The sequence below is a fragment of the Leucoraja erinacea genome, chromosome 4 (genome assembly GCF_028641065.1).
Source record: "Leucoraja erinacea ecotype New England chromosome 4, Leri_hhj_1, whole genome shotgun sequence".
NCBI lineage: Eukaryota > Metazoa > Chordata > Chondrichthyes > Rajiformes > Rajidae > Leucoraja > Leucoraja erinaceus.
The window spans coordinates 24,602,559-24,628,117 of record NC_073380.1 but is presented as its reverse complement, the minus strand read 5'-3'; the positions used below and the strand labels follow the sequence as shown (position 1 = coordinate 24,628,117).

The 25,559-nt window shown below is 42.6% G+C and overlaps 1 protein-coding gene across 8 annotated transcripts in view; it reads left to right on the top strand.

Annotated features, from left to right (window-relative positions):
• Nucleotides 1–25,559, top strand: part of adgrb1a (adhesion G protein-coupled receptor B1a) — a 549,195-nt gene that overhangs the window by 215,690 nt on the left and 307,946 nt on the right. For all 8 annotated transcript variants that reach the window (XM_055633873.1, XM_055633875.1, XM_055633876.1 and 5 more), the window contains 3 exons: nucleotides 6,456–6,620; nucleotides 8,656–8,820; nucleotides 21,199–21,300. In XM_055633873.1, coding sequence (XP_055489848.1) covers nucleotides 6,456–6,620; nucleotides 8,656–8,820; nucleotides 21,199–21,300 — 432 coding nt within the window. The remainder of the gene's footprint in view (nucleotides 1–6,455; nucleotides 6,621–8,655; nucleotides 8,821–21,198; nucleotides 21,301–25,559) is intronic.

Sequence of the window (25,559 nt, the reverse complement as noted above, 5' to 3'; positions counted from 1 at the left end):
TGTTGCCAAGTCTAGATTGTCTGAGCCATAGGGAGAAGCTGAGTAGGCTGGGACTCTATACCCTCGAGCGCAGGAGGATGAGGGGTGATCTTATAGAGGCATATCAAATCCTGAGAGGAATTGATCGGGTAGATGCACAGAGTCTCTTGCCCAAAGTGGGTGAATTGAGGACGAGGGGACATCGGTTTAAGGTGGAGGGGAAAAGATTTAATGGAAATCTGAGTGGTAACGGTATCACACAAAGGGTGGTGGGAGTATGGAACAAGCTGCCAGAGGAGGTAGTTGAGGCTGGGACAATTCCAACATTTAAGAAGCAGTTGGACAGGTACATAGGTAGGACAGGTTTGGAGGGATATGGACCAAACGGTGGGACTAGTGTAGCTGGGACATGTTGGCGGGTGTGGGCAAGTTGGGCCAAAGGTCCTGTTTCCACACTGTATCACTCTACGACTCTAACTTGGGTGGCACAGCAGTAGAGTTGCTGCCTCACAGCGCCAGTGATCCGGTTCTGATCCTGTCTATGGGTGCTGTTTGTTGTATGGAGTTTGTAAATTCTCCCTGTTACCACACAGATTTTTACCGGGTGCTCCAGTTTCCTTCCACATTCTAATGACTTGCAGATTTGTAGTTTTGGCTTCTGTAAACGTTGCCCCTAATGTGTAGTGTAGGACTAGTGGATGGGTGGCGGAGACCTGGTGGGCCTGTTTCCATGCTGTATTTTTCTTCTCACTGAAGTAATTGGAGAACAATATTGTCGGGTGGTGGGGAGAGGTCTGAGGGGAATATTCCATCCAATCCCATGAGTTTGCTACCTATTATCTCAGATTAAAATTACTTAATAGATGTCATATACATTCAGATGCATTTTGAATTCGTCAACAAACTCTGAGCTGTTGGTTAACTAACGCTTTTCAAATATAACTGGGGAAAAACCTTCTCTCAATATTGCGTGTTCCTCTCATCAGCAACATTACATGAAGCTTATTTTAATAATGAGATGAGCTAAGCTGCCTGCTACTGGGAAAATGCTCCATAAAGCAGAATTTTAATTTGAACAAAAATAATTAGCTGGGTGAATCTCCCAAATGTCACCATCACTGAGCAGAGCAAAATCTTACAGCTATCCTGAAAGTTGTCCTGGAATCGCATTATGAGTCATTATTTTATTATCACATATGCTATTTATCTTACGTCTTTGCTCCATAATTTGATGTGCTTAAATCGGAGGGTGGCGCTGTCGAGTATGGCTGCCTAGCCTGCAGCTGTTCGGCCTTTCATCCTTTTTTTAATTATTAGTATGTCAAAATGTTTTGTTTTTAAGTTATTTTAGTCTTTTTATGTGGGGGATGGGGGAGGGGGGGGGGAGCTGGAGACCGTTTTCTCAGTAATTTCCTGGTCGAGGTTGCGCCTATACTCCGAGTCGCATCCTCACCCCCTCCTCGCGGCCTACCATATGGATTGGCGCAGTCTTTCCTGCCGGAGACCGGCCAGAGATTCAGCTTCAGCAGCGGTGCAGCACTGAGGTACCGTCGCGGAGCGGACGATGCCTTACTGGGGTCGCCATGTGGAGCTCCGGAGCGCTGGGACTGATGACTTTAACGCCATGGAGCTGTGGTCTGCGGAGCTTCCAGCCACGGGCAGCGCTGATTTTAACAACGCGGGACCCTGTGATCTTTCACCAAGGATCGCCATGTTGGAGCTCCACCCAGCTCAGCCTGTGGACTTCGGGAGCCACGGTCTCCGGTAGGAAGCGGCCAATTCGGAATTCCAGGCCACTGAAAGTGTTCTTCTGAAGCCGGAGTTCCACCATCCAGCGAGAGGGCCTGAACATCGGGCCACCGTTGCGGCGACTGCAGAGGCCTCTATAGGCCCTGACTACGGCTGAACATGGAGGAGTGGACTAAACTTTTTATTGCCTTCCCTCACAGTGGGATACGCTGAATCCGCTGTGTGGGGATGGTCATATTAAATTCCATTGTGTGTTGTGTTATTTTTATCAGTATGGCTGTATGGCAACCCAAATCTTGCTGTACCAATTGGTACATTGACAATAAATGTAAACTTGAACATGGACTTGAAGTTGAATATGTTTTACATGCCATGCCTCACTCAGCCTACCTTCTAACATTTGCCTGGAAATGTTCTTTTTTTGTAGCACTAGTACCAAATTAGGTAATCCACAAAGAAAAACTGGGGAATTGGTTAAAAAAACCCCAAACTAATTAAAAAATCATGAGGTTTGTGTTAAGCCTGAATCACTCGCCTACATTTTCACTTGTGTTTTTGCCAATGACAGCTGCCTGTATCATTACTGGGAAGAGAGTGAAACAAGTTTAATTGTCCATAAGTAGAAACATTGCTGCGACATAATAGGCTGCTATGGAGGCGAGGAGAAAAGTCAGGTGCTCTGCTGCACACCCACGTGATGGTCTGACCCAATGGTCCTCCATCCCATGAATGAATCCAGGTCACTGAGCGTTTCAGACTAACTAAGGGGTCAGTGATGGTAATATCTCATACCGGGGTTCATATGTAGCGATATTGTGATCCTGGGGAGTAACGTTTGTGGATAATAGTGGAGTCTGGCAAAGTGACTCTGGCACAGACTGTAGGCTGGGACATTGATGTAGAAACAAGGAACTGTAGATGTTGGTTTACACAAAAGTACACAAAGTGCTGGAGTAACTCAGAGAGTCATAGAGTGACACAGTGTGGAAACAGGCCCTTCGACCCAACTTGCCCACACTGGCCAACATTGTCCCAGCTACACTAGTCCCATCTGTCCACGTTTGGTCCATATCCCTCCATTTCTTCTGGCTGATTGTAAGAGTGGTGGAAGGGAGAAAACTGGGAGAGGAGAGATAGGACGAAGTGTGGCAAGTAATAGGTGGACTGAGGCAAGGGGTTGGGGAGTAGATAGATAGTAGGGACAAAGGCCAGAGGTTAAAGCACAAGGCATGAGGCAGATGGACTGAAGAGTTAGAAATTATGAAGCCATTCAGATTTTCTGATCTTTAACAATAGTGGATGATAAACTCTGTATGAAGCCAGCAATAAGGAGATATTGAACAATTTATTTTCTTCGGTATTCACCAAGGAGAAGGATATTGAATTATGTGAGGTAAGGGAAACAAGTAGGGTAGCAATAGAAACTATGAGATTCAAAGAAGAGGAAGTACGGACACTTTTGAAAAATATGAAAACGGATAAGTCTCCATGTCCTGACGGGATATTCCCTGGGACATTGAGGGAAGTTAGTGTGGAAATAGCAGGGGCTATGACAGAAATATTTCAAATGTCATTAGAAACGGGAATGGTGCCGGAGGATTGGCGTACTGCACGTTGTTCCATTGTTTAAAAAGGGTTCTAAGAGTAAACCTAGCGATTATAGACCTGTTAGTTTGACGTCAGTGGTGGGAAAATTAATGGAAAGGATACTTAGAGATAATATATATAAGCATCTGGATAAACAGGGTCTGATTAGGAACAGTCAACTGGAAGGTCATGTTTGACTAATCTTCTTGAATTTTTCGAAGAGGTTACTAGGGAAATTGATGAGGGTGAGGCAGTGGATATTGTCTGTATGGACTTCAGTAAGGCCTTTGACAAGGTTCCTCATGGAAGGTTGATTAAGAAGGTTCAATTGTTGGGTATTAATGGTGGAGTAGCAAGATGGATTCAACAGTGGCTAAATGGGAGATGCCAGAGAGTAATGGTGGATGGCTGTTTGTCAGGTTGGAGGCTGGTGATTAGTGGGGTGCCTCAGGGGTCTGTGTTGGGTCCACTGTTGTTTGTCATGTACATCAATGATCTGGATGATGGAGTGGAAAATTGGATTAGTAAGTATGCAGATGATACTAAGATAGGTGGTGGTGTGGATAATGAAGTAGATTTTCAAAGTCTACAGAGAGATTTAGGCTATTTGGAAGAGTGGGCTGAAAGATGGCAGATGGAGTTTAATGCTGATAAGTGTGAGGTGCAACATCTTGGCAGGACAAATCAAAATAGGACGTACATGGTAAATGGTAGCAATTTGAGGAATGCAGTTGAACAGAGGGATCTAGGAATAACTGGGTTCCCTGAAGGTGGAATCTCATGTAGATATTGTGTTAAAGAAATCTTTCGGAGTCCTTGCCTTTATTTATCAGAGCATTGAGTATAGAAGTTGAGATGTAATGTTAAAATTGTACAAGGAATTGGTGAGGCCAATTCTGGAGTATGTTGTACAATTTTGGTCGCCTAATTATAGGAAGGATATCAACAAAATAGAGAGAGTACAGAGGAGATTTACTAGAATAACCATATAACATATAACCAATATGTTGAATGTTGCCTGGGTTTCAGCAACTGTTACAGAGAAGGGTTGAACAAGCTAGGTCTTTATTCTTTGGCCGCAGAAGGTTAAGGGGGGACTTGATAGAAGTCTTTAAAATGATGAGAGTGATAGACAGAGTTGATGTGGATAAGCTTTTCCCATTGAGAGTAGGGAAGATTCAAACAAGAGGACATGACTTGAGAATTAAGGGACAGAAGTTTAGGGGTAACATTAGGGGGAACTTCTTTACTCAGAGAGTGGTAGCTGTGTGGAATGAGCTTCCAGAGGAAGTGGTGGAGGCAGGTTCGATTTTATAATTTAAAAATAAATTGGATAGGTATATGGATGGGAAAGGAATGGAGGGTTATGGTCTGAGTGTAGGTAGATGGGACTAGGGGAAAAAAAAGTGTGGACTTGAAGGGCCGAGATGGTCTGTTTCCATTCTGTAATTTTTATATGGTTATATTGTTAAGGAATAGAAATTTGCAAAAAAAAACATTTGATTTCTGTAATTATTAATCTAAAACAAGACTCAAGAATTCTAAATGGTTTCATGATTAAACATAGAATCAAATGGTTTCTTGATTAAACATGTGGTGATTTATAAATCAAATACACAGCAATTTTGATTCTCATTCTTAATGAGGTTATCTAATTCTAACAAGGATAGCAATGAAGAAATACAATCTGTTGATTGGGAGAGAGAAACTCACCTGAGTTTCCCACAGTTGGTCGTTCATCGCAAATCCAAAAACAGCGGACTCAATAAATTGCATTTAACATTGAGCTAATCAGTGGCACAGCGGTAGACCTGCTGCCTTACAACACATGAGGCCCCAGTTAGATCCTGACTACAAATGCTATCTGTATGGAGTTTGTACATTCTCCCTGTGACCCCGTGAATTTTCTCCGAGTTATCCTGTTTCTTTCCACACTCAAAAAAACGGCCAGGTTTGTAGATTAATTGTCTTCGGTAAAACTGTAAATTATCCCTGGTATGAAGGATAGTGTTAGTGTACGGGATGATGGTTGGTCGGCGCGGACTCGGTGGGCCGAAGGGCCAGTTTCTGCGCTGTATCTCTCAAGTCTAAATTACATCTTTAACACAATTCAATGTCTCAAGCGACTTTGCAGGAAGATAATCACGAGAAAAGGGACTTGGGCCAACAAACACTACTTTAGTGTGTAAGAAGGAACTGCAGATGCTGGCTTAAACCGAAGATTGATACAAAAAGCTGGAATAACTCAGCAGGACAGGTAGCATCCCTGGAGCGAAGGAATGGGTGATGTTTCAGGTTGAGACCCTTCTTTAGAATAGATTACTTAAAGCTGAGTAAAAGTCATAGAAACATGTGATCCTGACATACTCGATTATTCACTGGGGGCAAGTACAAATAGAATGCGTTAACTAATGAAATGTAACATTTTAAGGGCAGTGAGAGGCCTTTAGAAGTAATGAGCAAGCTGCATTAGCTCTGTGTTGCAGATCAGCTTGCTGATTTTTACTTACAAATCCAGGTGTGGTGTAGAACGTCATCCCAATTATTGCTTTCATGCTGCACCTGAATGACTGGTGGACCCACAAAATGCATTTAGATAATAGTCTGCTTTCCCGTTTTTTTGCCACCAAAATGGATTATACTGCACTCAGCTGGGCCAAAGAAACATGTAGCATCTCTGGGGGAGTACAAAAAATGAATAGATGATTTTTCAGTTCAAGACCCTTCTTCATGCTGTTTTATTACAAATCCTTGTGTAGAACGTCACCAATTATTGCTTTCATGTTGAAGATGGACACAAAATGCAGGAGTAACTCAGCGGGCCAGGTAGCAACTCTGGAGAAAATGAATAGATGATGTTTCAGTTCAAGACCCTTCTTCATCTGATCCTTTTTTCCAGAGATGCTGCCTGACGTGCTGAGTTATTCCAGCTTCTATCTTTGGTGTAAACCAGCATCTGCAGTTCCTTCCTACACGTTATACATTACTTTCATGTCCCTAGCACTATAACTTCACCTGCACTTTCTCTTATTACAGTTCTTCACTGTAACCCAAATCTTGCTTGAGTTAGCTTTGTGGAGTCACATTGTAATTCTAAAACATGTAATGTTGTTATCTTCCTTTGTTTTTCGTTTGATAAGTGGATGGGAACTGGAATGATTGGTCTAGCTGGAGTCAGTGTTCAACCACCTGTTCAAATGGAACACAACAGCGGACAAGGGAGTGTAATGGACCTTCCTTTGGAGGAGCTGAATGCCAGGGCTACTGGTCTGAAAATAGGCCGTGCTTTCCAAGACAGTGTCCAGGTGGGTTTCATTTGTTGACGTGTATTTTGTGTATTTTTTTAAATAGATAACATAAGGGCAGCACAATGGCATGGTGCTAAAATCAATATTGCTGGAAGCAATCAGTAGATCAGTAGGCATCTGTGGAAAATAGGTAACAGTTAACAACTTAGGTCTGGGATCCTTCCGAATTCTGCAGGAATTGAACTGACAAGTTGTCCCAGACTCAAAACATAACTTCTTCCCTCTGGCTATCATACTGTACAAATCCTCCCCATTCTGTTTTGGGGTAGACTGAGACTGACTCCCCTCACCCCTCCCCAATTTTTGCACATCCCCAATCCTTTCCACTCATCATTTTAATTTAATGTTTCATGTATTTTGTGTTTTTATGACTGTTGGCAGATCAATTTCCCTCCTGGGATAGATAAAGTTGTATCGTATCGTATCGTATAACCGTTTCTCATTCCACAGATACTGCCTTAATGACTGAGTATTTCCTGTATTTTCTGTGTTTACTTCACATTTCCAGCATCTGCTATTTAAAACTTTTATTTAGGGTGATACAGGGTGATGCAGAGGTTAAATTACCAGACTAGTCATCCAACAACCTTGACTAGCAATCCAATTGATTTAAAGAAACAGAAAATAGTCCAACAAAATCTGTTTGGAGGAAAAAGCAAAGTTCTCATTTCAGGTTGATGAGGTTCATCAGATGCTGTGAGACTTGTGAGTATAGTTCAGCATCTGCAATTTTTCATTTCTAAATAGCAATCCAGGGAATCATGTTCAAATCTAATCAATTCTGCAGCTGCAGAGTTAAAATGCAGTTAATAATCTGCCATTAGCAATGCTAGCCAGAAAACTATTGGTTTATTGTAAGACCCCATCTGGTGTCTTTCAAGAGAAGAAATCTCCAATCCTTACATGATCTATATGCAATTGTCTGTTAATCTGATTCACCCTTTTAATTAAAAGAAAACTTTAAGTGGCTTACTAAATTATCCTATTGTGCTAGTACCTCTAATAATTTTGTTAGAAATGTATTGCTTTCTCAGTTAATGCCAAACTTGCTTCTCATCTGGAACAGTTTTGGTCTCACAGCACAAGAGACCTGGATCGATCCTGACCTTGTGCGCTGTCTCAGTGCATTTTGCGCGTTCTCCCTGTGACCACGTGGATTTCCTCTGGGTGCTCCAGATTCCTCCAATGCACCAAAGACATGTGGGTTTGTAGGTTAATTAAAAGCCTAAAATAAGCACAACTATGATCATAATCATAATAGTACTTTCTTAGCCAAGTATGTTTTGCAACATACGAGGAATTTGATTTGCCATACAGTCATACCAATAAAGAACAATAAGACACCCAAATAAACTCCTTCACATTCTTCACTGTGATAGAAGGCAAAAAAAGTTCAATCTTCTTCCCTGCTTTGTACTCCCGCAGTCGGGGCACTCAAACCTTCTGTTGTCGGGGCGATCAAGCTCCCGTATCGGCGGGATCTCAGCTCCCCCGCACCGGGCGATCAGCCCCCGCTAGTCGAACCTTCGCCGACTTGGAGCTTTCCATCATCAGCCTCTACCCGAGACTGCGAGCTCCTCGATTGTGAAATTCGGAGGCTGCAGTTGGAGCATCGATCCCAGGCAAGGGATCGCAGCCTCTGATGGTAAGTCCATGGCCCTGCAGTGGAGCTCAAAGTCAGTCTCGAGCAAGGCCTCCAGCTCCATGATGTTCGGCCGCAGAGTGACCGGAGGTACGATCCGGAAGACAATCGCATCTCCAGCAAGATAAGAGATTGGAAAAAGTTTCCCCCAGCCCCCTCCCCCAACCAGCACGTTTAACAAACCAGAGAACGTTAACACATACTTTTAAAACACACTAGGCTGCCATCGCTGACTGCGCCACATATATTATCCATTGTTATTGTCTGTAAATGGCACGTGATACAGGAATGCAGAGGACATTAGATCTCCAAGCCTCATACATTACTGATTACTTTAGGTGTAGCTGGTTAACTGAAATCAATTGAAAATATTCATTTCTTGTCTGATAGTGGATGGAAAATGGCAAACATGGACTAGCTGGGAACCATGCACCAAGAGCTGTGATGGTGGAACACAGCTTCGGGTGAGGATCTGCTCTGGACCATTTTACGGAGGACTTCAGTGTGATGGACCTCAAGAGGAGTACAGATTGTGCAATGACAAAAAATGTCCAGGTAAATATGGATATGTCCTAATGCAGAATTGATGATCAAATACAGAACAAATGAGAGTTGTCAATGTGGGCAAATACTTATATACAATAAAACAAGTAATGGGAGCTACTGAGAGAATAAAGCATAGATTTAGCAAGATGGTGCTGGGATGAAAAGTAATAGCTTTCAGAAGAATGGGATACAGAACTAATTTCTACAAGTAGAGAACATCCCTGTCTCTCTAGTTTAAAACCTCTCAAGTAGAACTTTCAAAACTCCCTGCAAGGATATTGGTCTTCCTCCAGTTCCGATGCAATCCATCCATCTTCAACGGGTCACCTCTGCCCCTGAAGTGCTCCCAATGGTTTAAAAATCTGAATCCCTGCCCCTTGCACCAACAATTGAGCCACACATACATCTGTCCTATTCATCCCATCACGAGCATGTGGCACCAGGAGTAATCTGGAGATTACAACTCTCAGGATCCTGTTTTTTAATCTTTTGCCTTAGTCATATTTACTTCTCAGGACCACATCCGTTTTCTTACCAAAGTCATTTGTGTCGATTTGAGAATGCTCTGCAGCTATTCCAAGACATCCTGGACCCTGGCACCAGGGAGGCAACTTTTCATCCTGAAGTCTCGTTTGCCGCCACAGAATCTCCTGTCTGTGCCTCTCAGTAACGTGTCTCCAAACATGACGGCTCTGTCTGACTTTTCCCTTCCCTGCTGTGCCTCAGAGCCAGGCCCGACACCACAGACAAGACCCCTGCTGCTGCTCTCCCCTGACCAGTCATGCTCTACAACAGTATCTAATGGACAATACTTGCTGTCGAGAGGAATAGCCCCAGGATTTCCCTGCACTCTCCGCATACTCCTTTTCCGTGTGGTCACCCATCTCTTTTCTGCCTGTTCCTTAGATGGGACTACCTCTCTGTAACTCCAATCTATAACAATCTCACATCTCTGGATAATCCTGAGGTCGTCCAGCTGCAGCTCGAGTTCTGTAACGGTCCGTAAGGAGCTACAGCTGAACGCACTTACAGCAGGTGTAGTCTTCAAGTGTACTGGAAACCCTCCAGACTTTCAACATCCTGCAGGAGGAGCATGCTTGTGGAGCACAATTATCAACCATGGAGCATAATTACCAGCAAGGATTTAATGACCTGCTTCTTCACTGATGATTCTATGCAACATTCTTTAGAATGAGAGTAGGGTTAGTTGTTAAAATATTTTGCCACATGGATTGATTGAGGTGAAAACCAACACTTCAAGTATGTAGTTAAGAATTGAAGCAGAGGAATAAACAGCATTTTAAGTTTATTTGAGGTCAGGAGGATTAGTTTTGAATGTTTTTTGCAAAGGACTGACATAAATGCACAGGCACGAGAGACCTGTGTTGTATTTATCCTGCGATTCTTCATCTATTCTGTAATTATGATTTTTTTTAAAAGGAAGCACTGAGGAAAAAGGGAGCAACTTGCATGGTTTGTCTTAAGTTATTTTAATATTGAATCTGGCAGTGGAGAATATTTGAGAGCAGTGTACAGTAAACGTCTTTCATTTATGAGATTTGTGTTTGAAGGAGACGTGACTCGAATGAAGCTGGAGAACTCTGCATCATTAATAGAGAGCTGTGAATGGAACACAATATTGACACATTCAATAGACTGATGATTTTCAGCTCATCATGCTCTTCTAATCGTTGCTGACAGTTGCTGCTGTGAGATACAATTATCAAGTTGCTGACACTTGCACCCAAATTAACCGCAGGCCCTGTTACTTAGCAACCAGTAGATAGTGTCTCCATGACCATTGCAGCAGTGAATGGTTGTCAAGGATTTTGTTTTTTTAATGAAACCCTTGGAAAATTGTATTAGGATAATTACACTTTAAAAAATATATATCAAAGGCATGAAGAAAGAATTACATTTTTTGATTAAGTAAATTAAGCCATGCAAGTTTAGAAGGCTATGAATTTGGAATGGCTTCAGCTGCGCAGCACATTTGTCGTCTGTTAAATACATAAGGAGTTTCAAGGCCACATCCCTACTGTATCAAGGATGTGAGTTTAGCCTTGAAAGGTCAAGAATAAAGGAATGAAACCAGAGTATTCACAACTTGAGCAAGCATATATATGAGCAAAAACAAACTGTCCGAAGGGCTCAGTGGGTCATGCGGAATCTGTTGTGGCGACAGACAATGTTTTGAAAATGGCGCTTGTCCATTTCTCTTCACCTATTGAGTTCCTGCAGCATTTGCTTGTTGCTCAAGATTCCAGCATTTGCAGTTTCTTGAGTCAACAGGCTCTGGGTCCCAGAAAAAGGTTGCATCTCTTGAATTCCCAGAAAGGCATTGCCACCAATTAGTCTTGAGTGAGATGGTATTCTCCCTATTTGCGTATGTGGCAAATAAATAGGATGAAATGCCACCTTTCTCTGCTCGATACTTAGATTCCTTCCCCTAAATTTCACGCAGTCTCCCACTTTAGAATCATTATATTTCATGTGTCCTCAGTGGTTACATTCTGCAGTGAATATGCAGAGGCATGTTCGAAAGAGCTACGTAGAACAGCAACAAATGGGAAAAGGATGTAGTCTTTCTGCTGGCTGGAGAACATGCAACAAATAAAGCTTTTCACTGTACCTTGTTACATGTGACAATAAACTAAACTAACTAACAACAATAACTAAAGCAATGTGCATTTACATGGCACCTCTTGAAGAAGGTCATCACTTAGTGCTTGTATGGAACAAATTCACTATTTTGTCAGTCTCGTCAGGCACATTCAGTTTGTGTGACATAGGATCATGCTCTGATTCAGGCATAATCAAACTTCATAACATTCCATTAAGAGTTTGGTTAGTTCCAATGGATACACCACTTTGCTTTTCTGCTTTTGATTCTGTTCCTTTTCCAATGGATTAATTCTTTCTCAACCGCACTCATGCATGGGATTAGCTGAATGTGGAAACAATATTTATTCTTTAGCGAGATGTCTTTGCCAAACCAGACACGCATTACAATGTGCAAATAACCAGACTGTCAGAAAACAGGCTATCTCATCACAGGTATAGGTCATCTATTTTACAATTCCTAATATTATTTGTGCATATTATTTAAAAATGCAATGCAAATATATCCTGAATAAAATTAATGCAAATTAGAGTGCATTTAAAGCAAGATATTTAACTAGCCCTTCCTCAACCATTCTGAGCCAGACTGGTGAATGAGCTTTTATTGTTAGAAGTACCAAAACAAAAATACACGTGTATAAACTTCCATGAAATCTTTATCTGCCATGGCCATGTGCTTCTGGATGAATTTCAACCAGACTGTCAATTAATCCAGGTAAAACCAAGCCAAATCTTCATTGTGAATGAATTCCGATCGTAACCACAAAATGGCCAAATATTTGCAATCTTTTAATCTGTCCATTAAACCATTCACCCATGCCAGTCCCTGACTAAGAAATTGGTTATGCCTCCAGAATAAAATATATCCTACACAAAATTAATGCTGATTACCAGACATTCAAAAATTAATCCGGATTGAGCCTGACTTGTGAATAGGCCTTTGATGTGAAAATATTTAAAGATTTGTATGTCACTGCTACGAAATGCCAATAATTTTCTCCACATGTCCTCATTCTAGAGCAGTGGTTCTTAACCTTTTTGGCACCAGTACGTGCATACGTGAACAAAATACTGTATGTGGCATGTACCTTTGTTAGGTTCCTAAACATGGGCTCAACAAATTGATATGTTATTTGTGTCCTCTTCATGACCCCCAGCCCAAAGCCCCAAACGACCCCCATAGGGGGTTACGACCCCCAGGTTAAGAACCACTGTTCTAGAGGTTAATTCCATTGCCCTTAGATTCTTGAGCTTAAAGGTATTCACGTTCACGTTGAGTCAGTGCTCAGTGATTGATCAACCTTAGGTCTTCGGCTTGCCTTACTGTTGAATAAATCGCAGGTCTTTATATGCAGCTGTCAAATTGATCATTTTTGGGTCTCCCTTTTGGAGAGGGACAAGTTAAAAATGCATCAGATTCTACATGGAGCAACTTTAATAAATACTGTAATAGTGTGCTGGGCAGAGAGTGAGGTGTTGTTTACCTTGTGATCTTCGCTCTAAAGCATTTCTCACTCTTCTCTTTAATCATATTTCACCCTAGCACACTGAGGTCTGTTCTGGTAATGATTTTATTACACGGTTTGCCTGCACTGATTTGTGGGAAATATTACATTCTGGCTAATGTTAATTTGCACAGAAATACACACACACAAAGCAAAATGGACAGTACAGGTGCTCCTCAATTTACAATGGGGTTACGTTCTGATAAACCTATCGTAAATCGAAAATATCGTAAGTCAAAAATGTTCAGCCAGTCGCTTCAACAGCCTGTGCAAAAGTTTGTGCAATCGCTTCAACAGCCTGCACAAATGCTTCCTCCACACGCTGCGGCTCGCTGCCATTGTCCAGCATCACAAAAGAGTATTGCACCGCATATCGCTAACCTGGGAAAAGATCAAAATTCTAAATTTGAAGAACGGTTTCTACTGAATATGTATCGCTTTTGCACTGTCGAAATATCGTAAGTCAAGGAGCATCTGTATCATTCTGAGTGTATTAAGGTTGGGTCCTCAAGGCCCACGCTTTTTCTTAAAACAAAGTGAACTGTCATACCTCCATCCCTTTCTCTTCTCAATACCCAGATAGTGGTAGAGCCCTTTCGATATTCTAATGTTTGCATTTTCTCATAAATACAGATTTGAATAGAATTTCTTCTACAAAGTATCACATTGAACATGTTACAGGATATATATGCATATGCATCCATACACACATGCATAACTCTTAGGATTTGCTTAAAGTCATTGAAGGCAAGAGGGGAAAGAGGGGCAACTTTTTATACACAGCGGATGGTGGGTGTATGGAACATGCTGCCAGAGGAGGTAGTTGAGGCAGTTACTACAACAACATTCAAAAGACATTTGGACAGGTACAAGGATAGAAAATGTTTAGAGCGAAATGGGCTAAATCTGGGCAGGTGGGCCTCGTATAGATAGGACATCTTTGTTGGGGTGGGAGATTGCAACCTTCACGTGGTCCGCCCTGTTTCGACGAATGCAATCAACCTGGCGTGCACAATCAAATAAGATCAAATAGGACAATTTGTCCTACAACTTTAGGCTGTGCATGCATGCAAAGAATACATCTTTGTCGGCATGAACAAGTTGGGCTGAAATTCCTGTTTTTATGCTGTATGACTCTGTGATTCTATTTGCAAAATGTTTTGAAGTATTTGTTGTGAATTAGTATGTGGTCATTTGGGGGGGCGCTTCGGTCGGTGGGGGCGCTGCAAGCCGGCACCCCTGTCAGCAGCGTGTCCGTTTTTATCTACTTTGTTTGTTTTTCAAGTATGTTTTTTTAATGTATGTTTTTAATGATTCTTTGAGTGTTTTGTGTGGTGGGTGGGGTGGGGGGGGATAAGGGGAAAACCGCTTAGGTCGCCTCCTCCAGGGAGAGGCGACTTTTTCCATGTCGCCTCCCCCATGGCCTAACATTGATGATCGGTGCGGCCTTTCCCGGAGACGCGCCTGGGGCTTCAGCAGCGGGCGCAGCGTGGACTCTCGGCACGGAGCGGGCGAGCCCTCGCTGGGGCTCGCCGGAGGGGAGCGCTCCGTTTCGCTGGCCCGCAGCAGCCTGAAGCCGTGGTCTGCAGAGCTCCAGCTGGCGCGGCATCCGCAGGACCCGGGAGAAGAAGAAGCTACCATCGCTGGCCCGCAGCCTACTTCTACCGCGGGCGCAGTGGCGACTTACCATCAGGAGCGGGGTCCCTCGTCGGGGACCCCTGGAGGGGATCTTCGACCACCGGCCCTGTGGTCTTCCCTGCTTCCGGCTGCGGCGCGGCGGGAACTTTAAATCTCCGACCGCCGGCCTGCGGCCTACACCAACCTGAAGCCGCAGTCTCAGGTGGGGCAGCACCGATTTAGGACTTACCTTGACTTCTACTTATCTGGGCTCCTGCAGCGGCGGCTGTGGAGGGTTGAAGTCCCGACCACGGGGGAAAATGGAGGAGGACTGGCCAAATTTTGTGCCTTCCATCAAAGTGATGAATGCTGTGGTGGATGTTTGTGTTACATTTTTATTGTGTTTTTGTGTGTTCTTTTTCATTGTACTGCTGCTGGCAAATTCATTTCACTTGCACTTTATGTGCAAGTGACGAATAAAACTGATTGTATTGTATTGCTGTTATGAGCTAATTGAAAGTATATGTTGCATACAAGTATTTGATGATTTTAATGTGCTCGCTCGGGAATTCAATGATAGATTTAAATATTCATGTGTGTGGCTGTTATTCATAATTTGCTTTGTGTTAATCTCAATGCCCTTGATGAGTCCCCATTTGAGCCCATCATTGCTACCTGTTCAAACTATTTTCTTAGCCATGGCTTTAAACAGTGACAGATGACTTTTCACCATGAACCAAGAAAGGAGAGTGAAATAACATTCTGTCATCAAAGAACAAGAAACTAAGAAATATATGAGAAGCAGCAGGCTACCTGAACTCTCGAGACAGCTCTGCCATCCAGCAAGATCAAGGCTGAACTTTTACATCAATGCCTCTTTGTCCTGCTATTTCTAGAACTCTGGACAGCCTCAGTGCAGAACAGCTCATCAATTTTGGCCATGCATCTTTGTCCTCAGGAGTGGAGAATAGTCACATTTTGTAGCTTTCTGAGTGATATAATTACTTCCTATCCTAAGTAGCCCAACATTTAAACTAAATCCACATCTCTTACTTCAAGATGTGTTTGACAGAACTGGAAGATAGCTGACCTGACCAGTTAAGTTTGATTCTTTCCCACAGATGCTGTCTGTCCATCTGAGTATTTTAAGAATTTTTCAGAAAACTGTATTGACCCAGCATAGTTTTGTGCATTTCCAAGTGACATGTTAAAATGTCAGATGTAAGAGATAACAAATTCTAGTATTTTCACTAATTGGCCTACAGTTATAGAATTGTAGTGTCATGCAGTGTGGAAACAGCCCTTTGGCCAACTTGCCTATGCCAACCAACATGCCCCACCTATGCTAGCCCTACCTGCCTATGTTTGGCCCATATCCTTCTGAATATATACAATCCATGTCTAAATGTATTTTCAAAGTTGTGATAGTACCTGCCTCAACTATCTCCTCTGGCAGCTCGTTCCATATACCCACCACCTTTTGTGTAATAAAGTTGCCCCTCAGGTTCCTATTAAATCTTCCCCCCTCACCTTAAACTTTTGGTTCTTAGTTCACCTACTCTGAGTAAAAGACTGTGCATTTACCCTATATATTCCTCTCGTGACATTATACACCTCTATCAGATCATCTTCATGTGCACCAAGAAATATAAATTACAAATTATTCTTTTACATATTTGTCATTGCTCATTTACCTTCACAATCTATTTCAGTCCATATCCCTCTCTGGTCTCCAAGTTTGGCTTTGTTAAACTGAGAATTCACCATCTTAACTAGTTCCCATCGTTTTCAAAAGTAATATGAAATTTAACATAAATAAGGATAAAATGCTGGAGTAACTCAATGGGCCAGGCTGCATCTCTGGAGAACATGGATAGCCGAAGGTTTGGGTCTTTGGATAGGGTCTGAAAAAGGGTCCCGACCTGAAACATCGCATTTTGTGACCTTTTTTGTAATTCAGGATCTGCAGTTTCTTCTGAAATGTTATCATGTCATACATTTCTTCCTTTGAGGACCCTTTGCTGCAGATACCTTAATAATCCTGTTTCATTGCACAACTTTCCTTGCCCAGTCCATAGGATGTTTAACGTCTTTTCAACGTGTTAAGTTTCTCTTGTTTTTGTGCTTCCAATTACCTGATTAACACCCGTCCAAAATTATATTTATAGCTAAGAATCCCACAAAATATTCCAACATGGTTTCTAATCTTTTTAATCACTTAAAAGTACCATTAGTAAATTTGCAAATGACACAAAGCTGGGTGGCAATGTGAACTGTGATGAGGATGCTATGAGGATGCAGGGTGACTTCGACAGGTTGAGTTAGTGGGGAGATACATGGCAAATACAGTTTAATGTGGATAAATGTGAGGTTATCCACGTAAGTGGCAAAAACAGTAAGTAAGTAAGTAAGTTTATTGGCCAAGTATTCACATACAAGGAATTTTCCTTGGTGCTCCGCCCACAAGTAACAACATGACATACAGTGACAGTTAAGAATGACTCAGAAAACAATAAATATTAATAATAATAAGACATTAATGATAAAACACCTATGATCAAGCATGTGAACCAACAAAATACCAGATCAAAGGGAGGCTACAGATTTTTGGCAATTGAGTAGGGCAACTATTCGTGGATACAAAATGTTTTTTATGTCTGGTTGTGGCAGCTTTGACAATCTGGAGTCACCTTCCAGAGGGAAGTGATTCAAAGAGTTTGTGGCCAGGGTGAGAGGGGTCAGAGATGATCTTGCCCGCTCGCTTCCTGGCCCTTGCAGTGTACCGTTCATCAATGGAGGGAAGGTTGCAGCCAATAATCTTCTTAGCTGATCGGACGATTCGCTGCAGCCTCCAAGTGGCGTGCTTGGTGGCTGAGCCAAACCAGACCATGATGGAGAAGGTGAGAACAGACTCTACGATGGCCGTGTAGAATTGGACCATCATTGCCTGTGGCAGATTGTGCTTCCTCAGCTGCCACAGGAAGTACATCCTCTGTTGTACCTTTTTGACTGTGGAGTCGATGGTAGCCCCCCACTTAAGGTCCTTGGAGATGATGGTTCCCAGGAACTTAAAATACTCCACAGATGTGACTGTGGTGTTGTTGATGATAAGTGGGATGAGGGGAGGGGGAGCTCTCCTAAAGTCTACAATCAATTCCACTCTCTTACAAGCATGAGCTCTAGGTTGTTGCTATGGCACCAGGACGCCAGCTGTGACACTTCCTGTCTTTAGGCAGATTCCTCCCCATCCTGGATTAGTCCAATCAGGGTTGTGTCATTCGCAAACTTGAGAAGCTTGACAGAGGTTTCTGTGGGGGTGCAGTCATTGGTATAGAGAAAGTAGGGGAGAGGGAGAGGACGCAGCCCTATGTTGAGCATTTGCGGGTCCAAGATGTGCTTTCCAATCCTCACATGCTGCTTCCTGTCTGTCAGGAAGTTGGTGATCCAGTGACAGAAGGGTTCAGGCACAGTCAACTCGGAAAGTTTGGAGTGTAGTAGCTCTGGCACAATGGTGTTGAATGCAGAGCTAAAATCAACAAACAGGATCCTGGCATAGGTCCCCTGGCTGTTTAGGTGCTGTAGGATGAAGTGCAGGCCCAGGTTGACTGCATCACCCACAGATCTATTGGCCCGATATGCAAACTGCAGAGGGTCCAGCAGGGAGTTTGTGATATTTTTCAGCTTGGCCAGCACAAGCCTTCCAAGTGTCTTCATGACTACAGAGGTCAGTGCGACAGGCCTGTAGTCATTAAGACAAGTAATCAAGAAGGAACTGCAGATGCTGGAAGATCGAAGGTACACAAAATTGCTGGAGAAACTCAGCGGGTGCAGCAGCATCTATGGAGCGAAGGAAATAGGTGACGTTTCGGGCTGAAACCCTTCTTCAGACTGATGGACAAGTAATCATTGCCTTTCTCGGTACAGGGACAATAGTGGAGACTTTGAAGCAGGCAGGGACAATACATGTTTGCAGGGACTGATTAATAATGTCTGTATAGACCAGTGCCAGCTGCTTGGCACAGAGCTTAAAAGTAGAGGAAACATTGTCAGGTCCTGGAGATTTCTGGCTCTTTTGTTTTCTGAAAAGCCTCTCCACCTCTATTTTTATTGTTGATATTGGATAAGTTATGTTGTGCAGCACAGAGGGTGTGGGTGATTGGGTGTGAAGTGGTGATTGGAGGGGGGTGGGTGTAGAAAGGCCCAGTCTTTGCAGACTGAGGTCAGGCTATGAGTGGGTGTGAACTGTTGGTTGGGGTGGGAAATGGTCCAGACTTTTCATACTGGAGTCTTGCCTTAAGTAGATGTGAAGTGGTGAATGGGAAGGAGAGGGTGCAGGGTCCATTCATTGTAGACTGGTGTCTGTTTATGATGTCTTGTTTATTCGTCTGTACAGCACTTTGGTCAACATTGGCTGTTTTAAAGTGCTTAACAAATAAAGTTGGATTGGATTGGATTGGATAGACTGGGGTCTTGCTGTGTTGGCTGGGGAGGGGGTACCAGGGTTACGTTTCTGATTTTCAAACCTGCAGTAAAACTCATTCTGTTCGTTGGTCGGCTGAAGATTGTCCAAAGAGCGGGCGGCTTTCCTCTTGTAGCTGGTAATTTCTTGCAAGCCTTTCGAATCTGAAGAAGAGTCACGAGCTGAGAACTTACTCCTCAACTTCTCAGAATACCTTTCCTTGGGAGCTCTGATTCCTCTTCTCAGCTTGTATTTGGCCTGCCTGTAGAGGTCTGCATTCCCGCTCCTGTAGGCCTCCTCTTTAGACTGTCGGAGCTGTCTGAGTTCTGCAGTGAACCAGGGCTTGTTGTTGTTGAACCATGTCCGGGTCTTAGTTGGAATGCAACTGTCCTCGCAAAAGCTGACATATGATGATACAGTGTCCGTATACTCATCGAGGCTTGTGGTTGCTTCCCTTAACACATTCCAATCCGTGCAGTCAAAGCAGGATTGTAGGTTCTCAATGCCCTCACTTGTCCACCTTTTCCTTGTTCTGACCACAGGCTTAGCAGATTTTAGTTTCTGCCTGTAGGTCGGAATAAGGTGAACTATGCAATGATCAGAGAGACCCAGACCCGCCCGGGGAACAGAGCGATATGTGTTCTTGATTGCCGTATAACAGTGATCGGGTGTTCTCTCCCCTCTGGTGGGGCAGGTAACATGAAGTCTGTATTTTGGAAGGTCACAGCTGTGGTTAGCTTTGTTAAAGTCCCCCAAAACCATGACCATAGAGTCCGGGAAGTCACTCTCTACCCTCATTACCTGGTCAGCGAGTTGCATTTTTGCCTCACGTACGCAGGCGTGGGGGGGGGATGAAAACTCCAGCGAGAATAAAGGAGTTAAATTCCCTTGGAGAGTAGAAGGGTTTGCAGTTTATTAAAATTATTATCTAAATGGAGTTGAGTTTGGAAAAGGGGAAGAACAACAGGATCTGGGGATCCTTGTTCATCAGTCAATGAAAGTAAGCATGCAGGTACAGCAGGCAGTGAAGAAAGCAAATGGCATGTTGGCCTTCATAACAAGAGGAGTTGAATATAGGAGCAAAGAGGTCCTTCTGCAGTTGTACAGGGCCCTAGTGAGACCACACCTGGAGTATTGTATGCAGTTTTGGTCTCTCAATTTGAGGAAGAATTTGTGCAACGTAGGTTCACCAGGTTAATTCCCGGGATGGCGGGACTGTCATATGTTGATGGAATGGAGCAGCTGGGCATTTAGAAGGATGAGATGGAACCTTATTGATACATATAAGATTAATAAGGGTTTGGACATGCTCGAGGCAGGAAGCATGTTCCCGATGTTGGGAGAGTCCAGACAAGGGGTCACAGTTTAGGAATAAAGGGTAAGCCATTTAGAATAGAGAGGAGGAAAAACCTTTTCACACAGAGTTGTGAGTATGTGGAATTCTCTGCCTCAGAGCGCCGTGGAGGTTAGTTCTCTGGATGCTTTCACGAGAGAGCTAGATAGAGCTCTTAAAGATAGTGGAGTCAAGGGATATGGGGAGAAGGCAGGAATGGGTACTGACTGTGGATGATCAGCCATGATTACATTTATAGGCGGTGCTGGCTCGAGGGGCTGAATGGCCTACTCCTACACCTATTGCCTATTGTCAATAGGGGAGAACATACAAACTCTGTACAATTTCAACATATTTTATTGTAAATTATATTTATACAAATTGTATAAAAATACAATTACCTATAATGTTTCTACCATACCCATGTTCTATACTATTATTGATTTTCTATTCCCAGCATTATGTTGTCTTTTACTCGCCCACAACTCTGTCTCTTTTATTTATCCTCTCCTTTCCCTCTTGTTCTGCTTTATTTCTAACTATTAACAATTATCATGTAAGGCCACTCGGTTGGTACATTAAGTGTTATTTCCCTTCATTCTTAGCCTGTGGAGTAATTTCAACATTTTCTCGTTTTTTTATATTTCAGAGTTTCAGTAGCTGGAATATTTATTTTATATTCATGCAATAATGTTTTGATGAAGCTGAAATTCATTACATTTCAAAGTCAAGGGTTTATTCTTAAACAAAAAATGTAATCTTCTTCTTTGTCTTTTGCTGCACGATATGTATTAATACTGGAGCTGAACAGAATGTTTTCACATTAACCGCGACATATTTTTTTGCTGCAGAACCTCATGAATACTGCCAGGAAGAAAATTACAATTCAGTGGTCTGGACAAAAACAGCTGCAGGTGACTCTGCGGCCGTCAGCTGCCCACCAAGTGCTGCAGGTAATTATTGCTGGAAAAAACTGCTGCATTCTCCTCATTAATGTTGATCTAACCTCCGATTGCACATTAGAAGTATTTTACTGAGACTAGGGGAATGAGGTGATCTGATAGAGTTGTACAAAATCATGTTAGTCAGCTGGAAAGGCTGCAGAGAAGATTTACGAGGATGTTGTCAGGACTCAACTGCCTGTGCTATGGGGCATATTGCATATTCTAAGGGGCATATTGCATATGCTATGCTATGCAAAGGCCTATGTTGAGCAGGCTATTCCTTGGATATGGCGTGACCTTACAGTGTACAAAATTGTGAGCAGATAGAGTAAAAGCACAGAGTCTTTTGCCCAGAGTAGGAGAAATGTGAACAAGAGGACACCGGTTTAATGTGAGGGGGGAACGATTTGGTAAGAACCTTAGGGGTAACTCTTTTAAACAAAGTGGTTTAGGAGTATGGAACAAGCTGCCAGAGATGGTAGTTGAGGCAGGTGCTATTGCAAAGTTTACGAAACATTAGGAATATGGGCCAAACAGAGGCAGGTGGGATGAGTATTGATAGGGCATGTTGGTCGGTGTCGGCAAGTTGGGCAGAAGGGACTGTTTCCACACTTCGTAACTTTATGGAAGAGAACTATTTTCAGACATATTTTCAGTTTAAACTAATTGACAGTATCATACTTTCAGTTTAAACTAAATAGCGGGGGGGGGGGGGTGAGTTGACAAATTGGGAGTATAAAGATGGAGTTAAAGGGGAAGTGAGCACAAGAAAAGTTACAAAAGACTCACAAATTAAAGGGAAGGAAAGTTCGAGAAGGTTCAAGTTGAGTTTATTGTCATGTGTCCCTGATAGGACAATGAATAGGGGGGGGGGGGGGGTGAATACCAAAGTTAAAGTATTGTATATGGATGCGCGAAGTATAAAACATAAAGTGGATGTTAGAAATTGGCAAGTTTGATGTTGTGGGAATTACAGAGACAATGCAGCAAGAGGACAAGGGCTGGGAACTGAATATTCAGGGGTATATGTCCTATCAAAAAGACAGGTGGGCTGAGGGGATGGTGCAGCTCTGTTGGTGAGGAATGAAATTCAATCCTTTGCTAGGGGTGATAGAATCAGGAGATGTAGAGTCAGTATGGATAGAACTTAGGAATTGTAAGGGTAAAAAGATCCCAATGGGAGTTATCTACAAACCTCCAAACAGTAGCCTGGATTTTGGGTGCAAGTTGAATCAAGAGTTAAAATTGGCATGTAGCAAAGGCAATGCTATGGTTGTTATGGGAGATTTTAACATGCAGGCAGAATGGGAAAAGAGGTTGGTACTGGACTACAAGGAAGGGGGTTTGTGGAGTGCCTCTGTGATAAATTATTCAAGCAGTTTGTACTGGAGCCTACCAGGGAGAAGGCAATTCTGGATTTAGTGTTGTGTAATGAACTGGATTTGTTAAGGGAACTTGAGGTTAAGGCACCATTAGGAGGTAGTGACCATAATATGATAAGTTTTAATCTACAATTTGAGAGGGAGAGAGGAAAATCAGAAATCTCAGTATTACAGTTGAGCAAAGGGGATTATGGAGGCATGAGGGAGGAGCTGGCCAAAGTTGACTGGAAAGTGACCCTAGCATGGAAGACAACAATGGCAGGTATTTCTGGGAACATTACAGAAGGTGCAGGATCAGTTCATTCCAAAGTGGAAGAAAGATTCTAAGGGGAGAAAGAAGCAGCCGTGACTGACAAGGGAAGTCAAGGACAGTGTAAAAATAAATGAGAAGAAGTATAACATGAAGAATATAAAGGAGGATAGTAAAAGCTTATTTAGATATGTGAAGAGGAAAAGATTGGTTTAGACAAATGTAGGTCCCGTGAAGACAGAAACAGGTGAATTTATCATGGGGAACAAGGAAATGGCAGACAAGTTGAACAGGTACTTTATATCTGTCTTCGCTGAGGAGGACACAAACAATGTTCCTGATGTACTAGTGGCCAGAGGATCTAGGGTGACAGAGGAACTGAGGGACATTTACATTAGGCAGGAAATGGTGTTGGGTAGTATATTGGGATTGAAGGTTGATAAATCCCCATGGCCTGATGGTCTGCATCCCCAGGGTACTTAAGGAAGTGGCTCTAGAAATCGTGGAAGCATTGGTGATCATTCTCCAATGTTCTATAGATTCAGGATCAGTTCCTTGTGGATTAGAGGGAAGCTAATGTTATCCCACTTTTTAAGAAAGGCGGGAGAGAGAAGGGCCAAATGACCTACTCCAGCACCTATTGTCGCTTATCCTGGAATGCAATTGCCTGAATATAAATCTTCCCACTTTGGTTGGGGAGTGGGGTGGGGAAGAAGGATTTTAAAATTGAACTGAAAATATTCATGCTGTGAATTTAATCCTGATAATTGCAAATTTTCACTAACATCAGTATCATATTAAAATCAGGCCACATAGCAAAACATATTTAACGTTAAAAGTAAAAGAATGGATTGCTAGAGCTCAGACAATTGCATTGAAAATGGAAAAGTGGAGCTGCCAACTGTAGCAGGGTCATGACAGCTAAATGCATTTCGTTGTCTCTGTACTGTACACTGACAATGACAATTAAAATTGAATCTGAATCTGACAGTTACTGGCACTTCCTGTTGACTAGAATGCTTTTCTTTTGTCAACCTCACCTCAAAAGAACTGCCACATTAATCTTGGATTAAATCTTCTCCCCATGATTGGATCACCAGTTTGGGCCCTCTTATTCTCCCACCCTCCCATTCAAGGATCAATCACTCTCTCACCTTTGCAAAAGTCCTATATACCTGTAAATTCCAGTTCTAGACTTACCCCCTTAGTCTGGTTTAGTCAAACACTAAGTCAAACTCTGGTTCCAAAACCTTACTTTATTAAAGAACAAACTGCAGGGACGGTTGCTGATCCAGACAACAACATCCAGTGCAAACAGAACAGAAGTCACATTCAACCGACACACCCTCTCATACCGTTCCAAACTAAGGGTGTGACATTACTTGGGGGAGCCAACCCCTACAAACCAATCACACATATTAATTATAACAGTGCATAATTGATCGTTTCCCAACCCAATAATATAATCTTATATACATTTGAAAGAAGCTTCTAGAAGGAAGCAAACAAGCAACATGTGCTCTGGGATTCAGACAGTTCCTCCAAGGCTCAACATTTCAATCAATCAGTAACTATCCAAATAAGACTTTGCAACATTATTTACACTATGTATATCTGGTTTGCATTCACCCGATCAGTTCCATGCAATTTACACCTTATTGTAAGAATCTGCAGATGTCCTATTCTTTCCCTGCAGCTATTATCTAGGCCACAGACAAACTGGCACCATTTAGCAGCTTGCCCCAGTTCTGCAAAAGGCACATTTAACGTGACCAAAATGTCCTAGCAGCACACAAGCCGTTACTCAATTTTAATGTCCTGGCTGCTCCAATTTGGCCAAGATGAACATACCCACCAAGCCCAATATATCTCAGTCCATATCCTAACTGTCTGTAACCAGGGTGTTTTCTGCCCTTACTTTAGCAACTAGTTAGCCTGGCAAGCTGTTTTTCAGGAAGGCAAAGTTTTGATTTAAATCCAGTTGTTGGATTTGGTAGGGTGTGAGGTTTTAACATCCATGACCTCTCCAAGTCTCCCCAAACACTGTTACATTGCACTGTCTACCCTTCCCTAACAATATCAGAACTGTTATAGTTTGGACTCTAGTTGCCCCAATTCAATTTTTTTTTGTAAACATTTGGGTTTTTCAAAACATTTGTCATGAATAAGTTTTGATGCATGTATTTATGTATTGGGAGGGGATTAAAACATTAATCCTAGTCAAGGAAAGCCCCAGCAGTGAGCAGAGATAGATAGATTCTTGATTAGTACGGGTGTCAGGGATCATGGGGAGAAGGCAGGAAAATGGGGTTCTGAAGGAGAGATAGATCAGCCATGATTGAATTGTGGCGTGGACTTGATGGGCTGAATGGCCTAATTCTGCTCCTATCACTAATGACCTAATGAAATCACATGGGTGTGTTGCCCTTCAGGAGTCAGGCGTGTATAACCAAGGTTTTATTATCAACAATGTTTTAAGTGGAAAAACAAATAAACTTTAATTAAATCTGAGGTTATAATCAAAGCAGAGCACCATTCACAGAAAATATTGTGAGAGCACCAAATGACCCTGCCATGTCCACTAAAAGAGCACCAGAATAATGCGTGCGTGTGCGTGTGCATGTGTGTGTAAATAT